This window comes from Salvelinus fontinalis, unplaced genomic scaffold (assembly GCF_029448725.1).
Source record: "Salvelinus fontinalis isolate EN_2023a unplaced genomic scaffold, ASM2944872v1 scaffold_0055, whole genome shotgun sequence".
Classification (NCBI taxonomy): Eukaryota; Metazoa; Chordata; class Actinopteri; order Salmoniformes; family Salmonidae; genus Salvelinus; species Salvelinus fontinalis.
This window is the reverse complement of record NW_026600264.1, coordinates 15,001-31,742: the sequence shown is the minus strand read 5'-3', so window position 1 is coordinate 31,742 and position 16,742 is coordinate 15,001. Positions and strand designations below refer to the sequence as shown.

Below are 16,742 nucleotides of genomic sequence, written 5' to 3'. Positions count from 1 at the left end.
GTCTTTATACTGTACTGTCTTTGATTTGGTCGCCTTTATACTGTACTGTCTTTGATTTGGTCATCTTTATACTGTACTGTCTTTGATTTGGTCATCAAAAATAACCGTAAGATGTCAGAGCTTGTTGATTTAGTTTTGCTGCTGTCATCTATGGAAGATATTTGAAAGAGAAAAATTATGAAAAAAATTCTCAAACTGATGGAATGACAACATAAGAAGACAAAAGGAAAGTTGTTACATTTTATTCAGATTATTAGCTTGAATAATTTCACATGCTTAGGGAACAGTGTTATAACGTTCAGAATCAGAACAGAGACAGAAGGTTTACTAGTACATGCAACACAGAGACTTAGAAATGTGGAAAGACAATCATTTTAAATAGTGTATTCTTGATACATGGTAGAGATTATGATTCGCTCACACACACGGCAGGTAGCCTCGTGGTTAGCGCGTTGGACTAGTAACCAGCAGGTAGCCTCGTGGTTAGCGCGTTGGACTAGTAACCAGCAGGTAGCCTCGTGGTTAGCGCGTTGGACTAGTAACCAGCAGGTAGCCTCGTGGTTAGCGCGTTGGACTAGTAACCAGCAGGTAGCCTCGTGGTTAGCGCGTTGGACTAGTAACCAGCAGGTAGCCTCGTGGTTAGCGCGTTGGACTAGTAACCAGCAGATAGCCTAGTGGTTAGCACGTTGGAATAGTAACCAGCAAGTAGCCTAGTGGTTAGCGCGTTGGACTAGTAAACAGCAGGTAGTCTAGTGGTTGGACTAGTAACCAGCAGGTAGCCTAGTGGTTAGCGCGTTGGGCCAGTAACCAGCAGGTAGCCTAGTGGTTAGCGCGTTGGACTAGTAACCAGCAGGTAGCCTAGTGGTTAGCGCATTGGACTAGTAACCAACAGGTAGCCTAGTGGTTAGAGCGTTGGACTAGTAACCAGCAGGTAGCCTAGTGGTTAGCGCGTTGGACTAGTAACCAGCAGGTAGCCTAGTGGTTAGCGCGTTGGACTAGTAACCAACAGATAGCCTCGTGGTTAGCGCGTTGGACTAGTAACCAGCAGATAGCCTAGTGGTTAGCACGTTGGAATAGTAACCAGCAAGTAGCCTAGTGGTTAGCGCGTTGGACTAGTAAACAGCAGGTAGTCTAGTGGTTGGACTAGTAACCAGCAGGTAGCCTAGTGGTTAGCGCGTTGGGCCAGTAACCAGCAGGTAGCCTAGTGGTTAGCGCGTTGGACTAGTAACCAGCAGGTAGCCTAGTGGTTAGCGCATTGGACTAGTAACCAACAGGTAGCCTAGTGGTTAGAGCGTTGGACTAGTAACCAGCAGGTAGCCTAGTGGTTAGCGCGTTGGACTAGTAACCAGCAGGTAGCCTAGTGGTTAGCGCGTTGGACTAGTAACCAACAGATAGCCTAGTGGTTAGCGCGTTGGACTAGTAACCAGCAGGTAGCCTAGTGGTTAGAGCGTTGGACTAGTAACTGAAAGGTTGCGAAATTGAATCACAGAGCTGACAAGGTAAAAATCTGTCGTTCTGCCCCTGAACAAGGCAGTTAACCCACTGTTCCTAGGCCGTCACTAAAAATAAGAATTTGTTCTTAACTGACTTGCCTAGTTAAATAAAGGTTTAAAAAACACACTCAGTCTCTCTCTCTCTAAAATGGTATAACTGCCTTCATTTTGCCGCACCCCAGGAAGAGTAGCTGCTGCCTTGGGGATCCATAATAAACCCCAGGAAGAGTAGCTGCTACCTTGGGGATCCATAATAAACCCCAGGAAGAGTAGCTGCTGCCTTGGGGATCCATAATAAACCCCAGGAAGAGTAGCTGCTACCTTGGGGATCCATAATAAACCCCAGGAAGAGTAGCTGCTGCCTTGGGGATCCATAATAAACCCCAGGAAGAGTAGCTGCTACCTTGGGGATCCATAATAAACCCCAGGAAGAGTAGCTGCTGCCTTGGGGATCCATAATAAACCCCAGGAAGAGTAGCTGCTGCCTTGGAGATCCTTAATAAATACATATATCTCTCTCAGTCCAGAGGTACAGGGCACAAGGACAGACACACCAGGTTAGCAGCGTAGAAACATATCTGCATCAGCACCACACAGTCTCCTCTGTTCAAATATACAGACGACGGGCTGATGTAGGCCAGGTCATAGTTCACCAGAGTCAAAGGTCGCCCGCAGTGCTTGTCGCTCAGGGCAACCAGGGCCCGCGCCATGCAGTACTTGGCGCCGCAGCTGAAGGCCGTCACCGACCGCACAGTGGAGAAGTGCATCAGGAAACACGGGTCGTCCTACAGGGGGGAGGGGAAAGAAGAGAGGTGAGGTCATCAAAGGGGGACTAGAAGAAGAGGGTGTGACACAGCAAAGGTTGCAATGGAACACCTGTTCACCATGCAGTGAGGACAGAATCATGGCAGCCCCTAGAGTCAACACTTAAATGTAAACAATGATGTCATGCAAAATGTGAGAATGATGTTCCTTACCACGTCCGGATCCCGGCCGTCCAGCAGGGTGAGGTCCTGCAGGAGCCAGACTTCCGTCCTCAGGTAGGAGTCCTCCAAGCAGGAACTCAGGCAAAACTGAGACTTGAGCTTCTTTTTCGATCCGGAATTCTGGGATTTCTGGGAATTGTGCAACTTGTTTGATCCAGAATACAGTGATTTCTGAGATCTCACCACACACAGCTGCACCTCTTTGGTCTTGGTCACTGTGGACCAGAGGACAATCATTATGTTTTCGGAAAGGAAAAGTCAAGCAGTTTTCTCAAGCAAAAATGAATGTTGTTTTTTCCCATTAGGGGACAAAATGCATTGTTCCAATAGGGGACAAAATGCATTGTTCCAATAGGGGACAAAATGCATTGTTCCATTAGGGGACAAAATGCATTGTTCCAATAGGGGACAAAATGCATTGTTCCATTAGGAGACAAAATGCATTGTTCCATTAGGGGACAAAATGCATTGTTCCAATAGGGGACAAAATGCATTGTTCCAATAGGAGACAACATGCATTGTTCCAATAGGGGACAAAATGCATTGTTCCATTAGGGGACAAAATGCATTGTTCCATTAGAGGACAAAATGCATTGTTCCATTAGGGGACAAAATGCATTGTTCCATTAGGGGACAAAATGCATTGTTCCATTAGGGGACAAAATGCATTGTTCCATTAGGGGACAAAATGCATTGTTCCATTAGGGGACAAAATGCATTGTTCCATTAGGGGACAAAATGCATTGTTCCATTAGGGGACAAAATGCATTGTTTCAATAGGGGACAAAATGCATTGTTCCATTAGGGGACAAAATGCATTGTTCCAATAGGAGACAACATGCATTGTTCCAATAGGGGACAAAATGCATTGTTCCATTAGGGGACAAAATGCATTGTTCCAATAGAGGACAAAATGCATTGTTCCATTAGGGGACCAAATGCATTGTTCCAATAGGGGACAAAATGCATTGTTTCAATAGGAGACAAAATGCATTGTTTCAATAGGAGACAAAATGCATTGTTCCATTAGGAGACAAAATGCATTGTTCCATTAGGAGACAAAATGCATTGTTCCAATAGAGGACAAAATGCATTGTTCCAATAGGGGACAAAATGCATTGTTTCAATAGGAGACAAAATGCATTGTTCCAATAGGGGACAAAATGCATTGTTCCAATAGGGGACAAAATGCATTGTTCCAATAGGGGACAAAATGCATTGTTTCAATAGGAGACAAAATGCATTGTTCCATTAGGGGACAAAATGCATTGTTCCAATAGGGGACAAAATGCATTGTTTCAATAGGGGACAAAATGCATTGTTCCAATAGGGGACAAAATGCATTGTTCCAATAGGGGACAAAATGCATTGTTCCAATAGGAGACAAAATGCATTGTTCCATTAGGGGACAAAATGCATTGTTCCAATAGGGGACAAAATGCATTGTTTCAATAGGGGACAAAATGCATTGTTCCAATAGGGGACAAAATGCATTGTTCCAATAGGGGACAAAATGCATTGTTCCAATAGGGGACAAAATGCATTGTTCCAATAGGAGACAAAATGCATTGTTCCATTAGGGATGCCGTTTTCCCGAGGACAACGGATGTTATGCAGCATTGGAAATTCAATTAGCGAGTAACACTCCTCTTTTGGTGACGTTCACGGACTGAATCCACTTACAAACTATTAAAGCCTATTTTACAGTGCAGATGTAGTGTGTTATATGACCCTAGTAACCTCCTCATCAACAGACTTCCCCGAGGTCTTTGATTAAAAAAGATCAATCCATCAATCATTAAAAAAGAACAAGTAGATCTAAAACAGATTACACAGAAACATCGTCATCTCTGCGTCAGAGACGAAAGGAAAGTTAAGAACGGAAGAAAACGGAAGAAAAACCACAGGGGGGAAAAACACAGAACATCATTTAGAAAGAGATTTGGTCCCACGTGGGGATTGAACCCACAACCCCGGCGCTACAAGCATCCTGCTCTACCCACTGAGCCACACGGGACCATCAATCCAGCATTACAAAAGAGAAAAACCACACAGAAAACAGACAGAACATCATTTAGACAGAGAAATAGAAGGAGAGAATCGTACAAAATAAAAAATAAAGCAAGAAGATTGAATAAATAAATGAACAATAAAACCAAACAAATGAAACAGACGAGGCTGATTTTTACCGTAAACGCAGAGAAAATGTCTTCCCGGTGTTGCTTCATGTATCTCTATAAACTTCTGTAGTTTCTGTCCTTCAGGTCTAAACAACATTCTCTGCATCTCCTTCCTCAGTAGGGACGACATCTCAACACACAGGGATGGACGGGCTGGGACAGAGGACGAGAGGAAGAGAGCTACAGAGGAGGAGAGCTACAGAGGAGGAGAGAGGGATACTGGGACAGGGGAGGAGAGAGGGATACTGGGACAGGGGAGGAGAGAGGGATACTGGGACAGAGGAGGAGAGAGGGATACTGGGACAGAGGAGGAGAGAGGGATACTGGGACAGAGGAGGACAGAGGAGGAGAGAGGGATACTGGGACAGGGGAGGAGAGAGGGATACTGGGACAGAGGAGGAGAGGAAGAGAGAGGGATGGACAGGCTGGGACAGAGGAGGAGAGCAACAGAGTGGAACAGAGGAGGAGAGCTACAGAGGGGGAGAGAGGGATACTGGGACAGAGGAGGAGAGAGGGATACTGGGACAGAGGAGGACAGACTGGGAGAGAGGGATACTGGGACAGAGGAGGAGAGAGGGATACTGGGACAGAGGAGGAGAGAGGGATACTGGGACAGAGGAGGAGAGAGGGATACTGGGACAGAGGAGGAGAGAGGGATACTGGGACAGAGGGGGAGAGAGGGATACTGGGACAGAGGAGGAGAGAGGGATACTGGGACAGAGGGGGAGAGAGGGATACTGGGACAGAGGAGGAGAGAGGGATACTGGGACAGAGGAGGAGAGAGGGATACTGGGACAGAGGAGGACAGACTGGGAGAGAGGGATACTGGGACAGAGGGGGAGAGAGGGATACTGGGACAGAGGAGGAGAGAGGGATACTGGGACAGAGGAGGAGAGAGGGATACTGGGACAGAGGAAGAGAGGAGGAGAGAGACAGACTGGAACAGAGGAAGAGAATAGAGGGGGATGGGGATGGGGAGAAGAGAGGGATATGGGGATGGGGAGGAAAGTGATGCAACAGGAGAAGACAGACAGAAAAGAGAAAACCACTCTCAACAGGAGGGGAAGTAGGAGGTTGGAGAGAGTCTATAAAACCTGGAAAGTGGCGGTGAGTGTGTGTGTGTGTGTGTGTGTGTGTGTGTGTGTGTGTGTGTGTGTGTGTGTGTGTGTGTGTGTGTGTGTGTGTGTGTGTGTGTGTGTGTGTGTGTGTGTGTGTGTGTGTGTGTGTGTGCGCGCGCTTGACATACCCTCACTCTCTATCTATGTCTATCTCTCTTTCTCTCTCTCTCATACACACACACAACAAACACACACCAGTTATGGATGAGCCATGTATCCATCGACCATAATGATATCAGATTATTACTTCTCTTCACTGCAATCGCCCTCAGAGGGACCAGAGAGAGCCAGCCAGCAATCAGACACAGGATGCTTCCCTCCATAGTGCACTACATTTGACTAGGGCCCATTGGGAATAGGGAACCATTTGGGACCCTCAGATCCTCCCATCGATCGGCCCTTTTAAACCTCTACTATTAAAGTCCATTATGACAGTCTGAAGTGACCAGGCTGGGTGTCTCTCTCTCTCTCTCTCTCTCTCTCTCTCACACACACACACACACACACACACACACACACACACACACACACACACACACACACACACACACACACACACACACACACAGACCATTCAAGTCCATTATAACAGTCTGAAGTGACCAGGCTGGGTGTCTCTCTCTCTCTCACACACACACACACACACACACACACACACACACACACACACACACACACACACACACACACACACACACACACACACACACACACACACACACACACACACACACACAGACCATTCAAGTCCATTATAACAGTCTGAAGTGACCAGGCTGGGTGTCTCTCTCTCTCTCACACACACACACACACACACACATACACAGACCATTCAAGTCCATTATAACAGTCTGAAGTGACCAGGCTGGGTCTCTGTCTCTCTCTCTCTCTCTCTCTCTCTCTCTCTCTCTCTCTCTCTCTCTCTCTCTCTCTCTCTCTCTCTCTCTCTCTCTCTCTCTCTCTCTCTCTCTCTCTCTCTCTCTCTCTCTCTCTCTCTCTCTCACACACACACACACACACACACACACACACACACACACACACACACACACACACACACACACACACACACACACACACACACACACACACACACACAGACCATTCAGGTCCATTATAACAGTCTGAAGGGACCAGGCGGCTCCACCATGGATCCTGGCATCTGCCTCCATGTGGATCATCATGTTCCATTAGATTGGAGTTCTACTGACATATATAATTGAGAGAGAGAGACACAAGTAGAAGGCAGAATCACACACACACACCCTCTCTCCCTGCTCTCTCTCACACACACCCTCTCTCTTTCTCTCTCTCTCACACACACCCTCTCTCTTTCTCTCTCTCTCACACACACCCTCTCTCTTTCTCTCTCTCACACACACCCTCTCTCTTTCTCTCTCTCACACACCCTCTCTCTTTCTCTCTCTCTCTCTCTCACACACACCCTCTCTCTTTCTCTCTCTCTCACACACACCCTCTCTCTTTCTCTCTCACACACACCCTCTCTCTGTCTCTCTCTCCCTGCTCTCTCTCACACACACACCCTCTCTCTTTCTCTCTCTCTCACACACACCCTCTCTCCCTGCTCTCTCTCTCACACACACCCTCTCTCCCTGCTCTCTCTCTCACACACACCCTCTCTCTTTCTCTCTCACACACACCCTCTCTCTTTCTCTCTCTCACACACACCCTCTCTCTTTCTCTCTCTCTCTCACATACACACACAGTGGTTGCCATATAATGTGGCACTGTGCTCTGTCTGAATTAAAGTTGTTTGTTGTTGTTGTGGGGGGGACGTAGGTTGTTGTTGGGGGGGAACGTCTCACACACACACCATTATGCAACAAGCTCTTAGACGTTTATCCGTGTTTCTCAAATCTCAAATTCTTAAGTTGTTCCAAACAGAACATTTTTAAGGTTAGGCATTAACTCTAAATGGTTAAGGTAAGGGTTAAGGTTAGGCATTAACTCTAAATGGTTAAGGTTAGGGTTAAGGTTAGGCATTAACTCTGAATGGTTAAGGTAAGGGTTAAGGCTTTAAACAAAATATCAAAAACAACTTCCTGTGGCTGGATGCAACCTTTAGAACCAAAGTCAGATGTTTGACGTCAAACTTAACCACTTAATGCCTTAACTGAACCCTAAACGTATAAATGTGGAGCGAATACCTAAACTTAACCTTAAACACTTAGACATTTGGAACAACTTTGAAGTTTGAGAAACATGGGTGAACGTCTAATTCTGCCGTGAGACTGTGAGAGCTGGTTGAGCAGGGCGTTTCCGTGACGTCAGGGGGGCATCTCCGTGACGACAGCGGGGGCGTCTCCGTGACGTCAGGGGGGCGTCTCCGTGACGTCAGGGGGGCGTCTCCGTGACGTCAGGGGGGCGTCTCCGTGACGTCAGCGGGGCGTCTCCGTGACGCCACCGGGGCGTCTCCGTGACGACAGCGGGGCGTCCCCGTGACGCAAGCGGGGCGTCTCCGTGACGCAAGCGGGGCGTCTCCGTGACGCAAGCGGGGCGTCTCCGTGACGCAAGCGGGGCGTCCCGTGACGACAGCGGGGCGTCTCCGCGACGCAAGCGGGGCGTCTCCGCGACGACAGCGGGGCGTCTCCGCGACGACAGCGGGGCGTCTCCGCGACGCAAGCGGGGCGTCTCCGCGACGCAAGCGGGGCGTCTCCGCGACGGCAGCGGGGCGTCTCCGCGACGACAGCGGGGCGTCTCCGCGACGACAGCGGGGCGTCTCCGCGACGCCAGCGGGGCGTCTCCGCGACGCCAGCGGGGCGTCTCCGCGACGCCAGCGGGGCGTCTCCGCGACGACAGCGGGGCGTCTCCGCGACGCAAGCGGGGCGTCTCCGCGACGACAGCGGGGCGTCTCCGCGACGCCAGCGGGGCGTCTCCGCGACGCCAGCGGGGCGTCTCCGCGACGCCAGCGGGGCGTCTCCGCGACGCCAGCGGGGCGTCTCCGCGACGACAGCGGGGCGTCTCCGCGACGTCAGCGGGGCGTCTCCGCGACGACAGCGGGGCGTCTCCGCGACGACAGCGGGGCGTCTCCGCGACGACAGCGGGGCGTCTCCGCGACGCAAGCGGGGCGTCTCCGCGACGCAAGCGGGGCGTCTCCGCGACGACAGCGGGGCGTCTCCGCGACGACAGCGGGGCGTCTCCGCGACGTCAGCGGGGCGTCTCCGCGACGTCAGCGGGGCGTCTCCGCGACGACAGCGGGGCGTCTCCGCGACGACAGCGGGGCGTCTCCGCGACGCCAGCGGGGCGTCTCCGCGACGCAAGCGGGGCGTCTCCGCGACGACAGCGGGGCGTCTCCGCGACGTCAGCGGGGCGTCTCCGCGACGCCAGCGGGGCGTCTCCGCGACGACAGCGGGGCGTCTCCGCGACGACAGCGGGGTGTCTATGGTCTATCAGCTTCAGTTCATCATGTGTCATTCTGTCATTGGCTGTTCAGACAGAACACATCAGACTGGAGGGAAGAAAGAGACTCAAAATTATGATTTGATTTATGTGTGTGTGTGTGTAGTGTGTAGTGTGTGTGTGTGTTGTGTGTAGCGTGTGTGTGTGTGTAGTGTGTGTGTGTAGTGATGATTAGATTTGACACATTTGTGTAAACAGAGAAGAATCGGGCTTCAGCTAAGTGCTTTTAGGTTCATGTTGTTGTTGGTGGTTTTGTGGTCATTTTCTGGAAAGGCTCTTTAGAACTGAAATGGAAAGGAGGGAGGGAGGGAGGGTGGCAGGGAGAGAGGGAGGGAGGGAGGGAGGGAGGGGGGGGGGGGGGGGGGGGGGGGGATATGTTGAATCTCATGAATAACACATGAAGGGTGTATCTTAAATGGTACCCTATTCCCTAGGCGTCAATGTATGACTGACCTAGTGAGGTTTAATATCCTGACCAAGTGAGAGATACATGGACGAGGTTTAATACCCTGACCTAGTGAGATATACATGGAGGAGGTTTAATATCCTGACCTAGTGAGATATACATGGAGGTTTAATATCCTGACCAAGTGAGAGATACATGGACGAGGTTTAATATCCTGACCTAGTGAGATATACATGGAGGAGGTTTAATATCCTGACCTAGTAAGATATACATGGAGGAGGTTTAATGTCCTGACCTAGTGAGATATACATGGAGGAGGTTTAATATCCTGACCTAGTGAGATATACATGGAGGAGGTATGTGGACACCCCTTCATATACTATATATACAGCAGTATGTGGACACCCCTTCATACACTATATATACAGCAGAATGTGGACACCCCTGCAAATTAGTGGATTTGGCTATTTCTGTCACACCCGCAGTAGAATGGCCTTACTGAAGAGCTCAGTGACTTTCAACGTGACACCGTCATAGGATGCCACCTTTCCAACAAGTCATTTTTGTAAAATGTCTGCTCTGCTAGAGCTGCCCCCGGTCAACTGTAAGTGCTGTTATTGTGAAGTGGAAACGTCTAGGAGCAACAACGGCTTAGCCGCAAAGTGGTAGGCCACACGAGCTCACAGAACGGGACCACCGAGGTGTTGAAGCGCGTAGAGTGTAAAAATATTCTGTTCTCAGATGCAACATTCAATACCGAGTTCCAAACTGCCTCTGGAAACAACGTCAGCACAAGAACTGTTCATCGGGGAGCTTCATGAAATGGCCGAGCAGTCCCACACAGGCCTAAAATCACCATGTGAAATGCCAAGCGCCAACTGGAGTGGTGTAAAGCTCGCTGCTATTGGACTCTGGAGCAGTGGAAACGCGTTCTCTGGAGTGATGAATCACGTTTCACCATCTGGCAGTCCCACGGATAAATCTGGGTTTGGCGGATGCCAGGAGAACGCTACTTGCCTGAATGCATAGTGCCAACTACATATCTGCAATATTAAAGCTGAACTACTCCCTAAAACATAGAAAGAGGCTCATAATGATGATTTGATTTATGTGTGTGTGTGTGTGTGTGTAGTGTGTGTGTAGTGGTGTAGTGTGTGTGTGTGTGTAGTGTGTGTGTGTGTAGTGTGTTTGTGTGTGTAGTGTGTTTGTGTGTGTGTGTGTGTGTGTGTGTGTGTGTAGTGTGTGTGTAGTGGTGTAGTGTGTGTGTGTGTAGTGTGTGTGTGTGTGTAGTGTGTTTGTGTGTGTAGTGTGTTTGTGTGTGTGTGTGTGTGTGTGTGTGTGTGTGTGTGTGTGTGTGTGTGTGTGTGTGTGTGTGTAGTGGTGTAGTGTGTGTGTGTGTAGTGGTGTAGTGTGTGTAGTGTGTGTGTGTGTGTGCGTGTGTGTGTAGTGTGTGTGTGTGTATGTGTGTGTGTGTGTGTGTGTGTGTGTAGTGTGTGTGTGTGTGTGTGTGTGTTGTGTGTGTAGTGATGATTAGATTTGACACATTTGTGTAAACAGAGAGGAATCGGTCTTCAGCTAAGTGCTTTTGGGTTCATGTTGTTGTTGGTGGTTTTGTGGTCATTTTCTGGAAAGGCTCTTTACAACTGAAATGGAAAGGAGGGAGGGAGGGAGGGAGGGAAGGGGGGTGGCAGGGAGGGAGGGAGGGGATATGTTGAATCTCATGAATAACACATGAAGCCTATATCCTGCCCATTCCTATCTCCTGCCCATTCCTATATCCTGTCCATTCCTATATCCTGCCCATTCCTATCTCCTGCCCATTCCTATCTCCTGCCCATTCCTATCTCCTGCCCATTCCTATATCCTGCCCATTCCTATATCCTGCCCATTCCTATATCCTGTCCATTCCTATATCCTGCCCATTCCTATCTCCTGCCCATTCCTATCTCCTGCCCATTCCTATCTCCTGCCCATTCCTATCTCCTGCCCATTCCTATATCCTGCCCATTCCTATATCCTGCCCATTCCTATATCCTGCCCATTCCTATATCCTGTCCATTCCTATATCCTGCCCATTCCTATATCCTGCCCATTCCTATCTCCTGCCCATTCCTATCTCCTGCCCATTCCTATCTCCTGCCCATTCCTATCTCCTGCCCATTCCTATATCCTGCCCATTCCTATATCCTGCCCATTCCTATATCCTGCCCATTCCTATATCCTGTCCATTCCTATCTCCTGCCCATTCCTATATCCTGCCCATTCCTATATCCTGCCCATTCCTATATCCTACCCATTCCTATCTCCTGCCCATTCCTATCTCCTGCCCATTCCTATATCCTGCCCATTCCTATCTCCTGCCCATTCCTATATCCTGCCCATTCCTATATCCTGCCCATTCCTATATCCTGCCCATTCCTATATCCTGCCCATTCCTATATCCTGCCCATTCCTATATCCTGCCCATTCCTATATCCTGCCCATTCCTATATCCTGCCCATTCCTATATCCTGCCCATTCCTATATCCTGCCCATTCCTATCTCCTGCCCATTCTCTATATAAAATATAACAGTGAAATGCTACTTACAAGCCCTTAACCAACAATGAAGTTGAGAAAATACACACAAAAAGTAAGTATATAGGGAACTACTAGTGACCAGAGCCCTATTCACTATATAGGGAACTACTAGTGACCAGAGCCCTATTCACTATATAGGGAACTACTTTAGACCAGAGCCCTATTCCCTATATAGTGAACTACTAGTGACCAGAGCCCTATTCCCTATATAGTGAACTACTATAGACCAGAGCCCTATTCCCTATATAGTGAACTACTAGTGACCAGGGCCCTATTCCCTATATAGTGAACTACTAGTGACCAGAGCCCTATTCCCTATATAGTGAACTACTAGTGACCAGGGCCCTATTCCCAATATAGTGAACTACTAGTGACCAGAGCCCTATTCCCTATATAGTGAACTACTAGTGACCAGAGCCCTATTCCCTATATAGTGAACTACTAGTGACCAGAGCCCTATTCCCTATATAGTGAACTACTAGTGACCAGAGCCCTATTCCCTATATAGTGAACTACTAGTGACCAGAGCCCTATTCCCTATATAGTGAACTACTAGTGACCAGAGCCCTATTCCCTATATAGTGAACTACTAGTGACCAGGGCCCTTTTCCCTATATAGTGAACTACTAGTGACCAGGGCCCTATTCCCTATATAGTGAACTACTAGTGACCAGGACTCTATTCCCTATATAGTGAACTACTAGTGACCAGAGCCCTATTCCCTATATAGTGAACTACTAGTGACCAGAGCCCTATTCCCTATATAGTGAACTACTAGTGACCAGAGCCCTATTCCCTATATAGTGAACTACTAGTGACCAGAGCCCTATTCCCTATATAGTGAACTACTAGTGACCAGAGCCCTATTCCCTATATAGTGAACTACTAGTGACCAGAGCCCTATTCTCTATATAGTGAACTACTAGTGACCAGAGCCCTATTCCCTATATAGTGAACTACTAGTGACCAGAGCCCTATTCCCTATATAGTGAACTACTAGTGACCAGAGCCCTATTCCCTATGTAGTGAACTACTAGTGACCAGAGCCCTATTCCCTATATAGTGAACTACTAGTGACCAGAGCCCTATTCCCTATATAGTGAGCTACTAGTGACCAGAGCCCTATTCCCTATATAGTGAACTACTAGTGACCAGAGCCTATTCCCTATATAGTGAACTACTAGTGACCAGAGCCCTATTCCCTATATAGTGAACTACTAGTGACCAGAGCCATATTCCCTATATAGTGAACTACTAGTGACCAGGGCCCTATTCCCTATATAGTGAACTACTAGTGACCAGAGCCCTATTCCCTATATAGTGAGCTACTAGTGACCAGAGACCTATTCCCTATATAGTGAACTACTAGTGACCAGAGCCCTATTCCCTATATAGTGAACTACTAGTGACCAGAGCCCTATTCCCTATATAGTGAACTACTAGTGAACTACTAGTGACCAGAGCCCTATTCCCTATATAGTGAACTACTAGTGACCAGGGCCCTATTCCCTATATAGTGAACTACTAGTAACCAGAGCCCTATTCCCTATATAGTGAACTACTAGTGTCCAGAGCCCTATTCCCTATATAGTGAACTACTAGTAACCAGAGCCCTATTCCCTATATAGTGCACTACTAGTGACCAGAGTCCTATTCCCTATATAGTGAACTACTAGTGACCAGAGCCCTATTCCCTATATAGTGCACTACTAGTGACCAGAGCCCTATTCCCTATATAGTGAACTACTAGTGACCAGAGCCCTATTCCCTATATAGTGAACTACTAGTGACCAGAGCCCTATTCCCTATATAGTGCACTACTAGTGACCAGAGCCCTATTCCCTATATAGTGAACTACTAGTGACCAGAGCCCTATTCCCTATATAGTGAACTACTAGTGACCAGAGCCCTATTCCCTAATAATAATCTCATCATTCAGGCTACCCACACATCCTACCTGCACAGCTGGAGCGCACTGCCAAGACCAGAATAGGCACATTTGCTATTTAACACAACCATTTTTTTTGTGACAAAACTGTCGATAGAGTTGAAAATGCCATGGAAACGCATTTAACTTTAAAAAAATATATATTTGGCACATACATTTTAGCGAATGTAAACACAGACGCTGGGAGACGAGAAGCAAGTACGTGGTGTGGATTTAATAATACATAAACATGAAAACAAACCAGGAACAACGTCTGGACATAAGAACAGGAAGATAACAACAAGGGAGAGAACCTGAGGGAGAGATGGGTAGAGGGATGGACGTCATAGAAGAGATGCAGGTCCAGGGGAGTCTCATGAGGCGCAGGTGCGCGGGAACCATGGTGACAGGTGCGCGCAATAATCACCTCACTGGCGACAACGAGCGAGACTAAACGTGACAGTGGAAAAAGTACATTTTTGTGTGCCTTACGTCATCACGCACTCATTTTTTTTATCTGCAACGAGTCAGTTAGGTGGAAACACAGCGACCGTGGGGAAAATGCGCGTATTTTCTCTATGCGGATTCTAGAATATTCGCATGAAAATGTGTCGCCAATTGGATGGAAAACAAGATAATTATAAGATTATTATGGACAAAATGTATCAAACGGCAGTCAAGCATCGATCATCATGTCACCAGAATAAGACCCTCGACATTTATTGGAAAGGGCTCATCACCTTTTCACTTTCACCCCCCTGTGAAGTTCATCATCATTTATTTCATCTGTAGCCTAATAGACGGCATGTTATCCTGAGTTGTAGCGGGAGGACCAGACACCACGTCACAGCCTGACTCCATGTTGAGTTCCATATGATGGTTATTAGCCTGTATCAATATTTGCTCCACAAGCATTTCTTGCATAATTGATTTTACCGGCACAAAAAGATGTCACCTTGTCGAGCATATTTTTTTGTTGTCGCATTTTTAAAGTTTATCGACAAAATGTTCTGTTTCTTTCAGGCCTGTCTTGACTTTTTATTTATTTATCAGACATGCACTTTACTTGCATAAAAAGGTTGAATGGAAACCTGGTTAGTGTCTGGTATTTCAGCTTTGTGGTATTTCAGGTCAACTGAGGACAACTGGAGTGTTGATGCTAAGCCCATAAATGGGCGGCAGGTATCCTGGTGGTTAGAGCGTTGGACTAGTAACCGAAAGGTTGCTAGATTGAATCCCCGAGCTGACAAGGTAATAATCTTTCGTTCTGCCCCTGAACAAGGCAGTTAACCCACTGTTCCTAGGCCATCACCGACTTGCCTAGTTAAATAAAGCTAAAATTAAATAAACAGAGGTGATGATATTACAACTAAATAGTTCAAATGTATTGATCGATCCGTTGAAAACGGCACTCCGTTGTCAATGGTTTTAGCGGAGCTGCGGGTCTCCTTGCCCCCCCCCCCCAGCAGGCTAATTGAACGCTCTCCCACCGTATTGTGACGTTTTATTGATGACGACCTATTAGAATGAGTTCTATAAATGGTTCCAGTTCCAACTCAACTCCGTGATGACATCACGTCTTTGTGTTTTGATTTGATTTGAATGTAAACTTGTTTCTGTGCTGCCATGTGACAGAATATTCATATTTCCATGCATATTGATCTGAGCATCTTTGAGGAACAATGCAGGTGAGTACTGAGGAGGCTAAATTAAACCCCCCCCCCCCCCCCCCCATTAAAAGCTCAATAGCTATATTCTGACAGTTTAAATTTGTTTAAATTTGTAGAGGCTGCTGCCTAAAGTTCTCAGATTTATAGTTAAATTGTACTCAATACATTTAGCTGTGATACGACTAGCTCCTAAACGTCTAAACTAACATATGGAAGTGTTTTAAGAAGATCCTGCCATGGATCATTTAGCTCTGATACGACTAGCTCCTAAACGTCTAAACTAACATATGGAAGTGTTTTAAGAAGATCCTGCCATGGATCATTTAGCTCTGATACGACTAGCTCCTAAACGTCTAAACTAACATATGGAAGTGTTTTAAGAAGATCCTGCCATGGATCATTTAGCTCTGATACGACTAGCTCCTAAACGTCTAAACTAACATATGGAAGTGTTTTAAGAAGATCCTACCATGGATTTTTTAGCTCTGATACGACTAGCTCCTAAACGTCCAAACTAACATATGGAAGTGTTTTAAGAAGATCCTGCCATGGATCATTTAGCTACTTGATTGAGAATTTTAGGACCCCTGTAAATATCAAAAACAATATATATATATATATATATATATTTTTTGGCCTTCGCTACTTTAGCCCATAGAAATACATTGAGAGGAACATAATTTATAAATAGCAGAACACAGAGTCAAAAAATAAATCAGAAAAAATAAGGTTTTGAAGTGTCTGTCCTTTATGTAAGAGATATAAGAAAGCTCAGAAAGAAATAGATATTTATTTATTTTGTTGGCACAAAACTACTTCCATAAATCCATTTTTTGTTTTATAACTGGTACCGGGTTACCTTCAGATGAGTCCCGTGACATTTGTGGGGGTCGTAGAGAAAAACGGAGAACACCGTCTTGTTCGTGAGAGTCTCCCCTTTCCATAGTGGGGTCACATACGATT

General features: G+C 47.1%; 2 protein-coding genes across 2 annotated transcripts in view; one reads left to right on the top strand and one right to left on the bottom strand.

Annotated features, from left to right (window-relative positions):
• Positions 1-239: 239 nt before the first annotated feature.
• LOC129842587 (exocyst complex component 1-like) lies at positions 240-14,625 on the bottom strand. Its single transcript, XM_055911207.1, has 4 exons — positions 14,424-14,625; positions 4,669-4,812; positions 2,471-2,694; positions 240-2,278 (listed from the first exon to the last, which is right to left on the bottom strand). The coding sequence occupies exons 1-4, from the start codon at positions 14,509-14,511 to the stop codon at positions 2,012-2,014; spliced, it is 723 nt and encodes a 240-aa protein (XP_055767182.1). The 5' UTR covers positions 14,512-14,625; the 3' UTR covers positions 240-2,011.
• A 1,166-nt stretch (positions 14,626-15,791) lies between these two features.
• The window catches only part of LOC129842590 (phosducin-like protein 3), a 6,347-nt gene continuing 5,396 nt past the window's right edge, over positions 15,792-16,742 (top strand). Inside the window, exon 1 of the mRNA XM_055911219.1 lies at positions 15,792-15,797. Within this exon, the coding sequence (XP_055767194.1) occupies positions 15,792-15,797 (6 nt within the window). The remainder of the gene's footprint in view (positions 15,798-16,742) is intronic.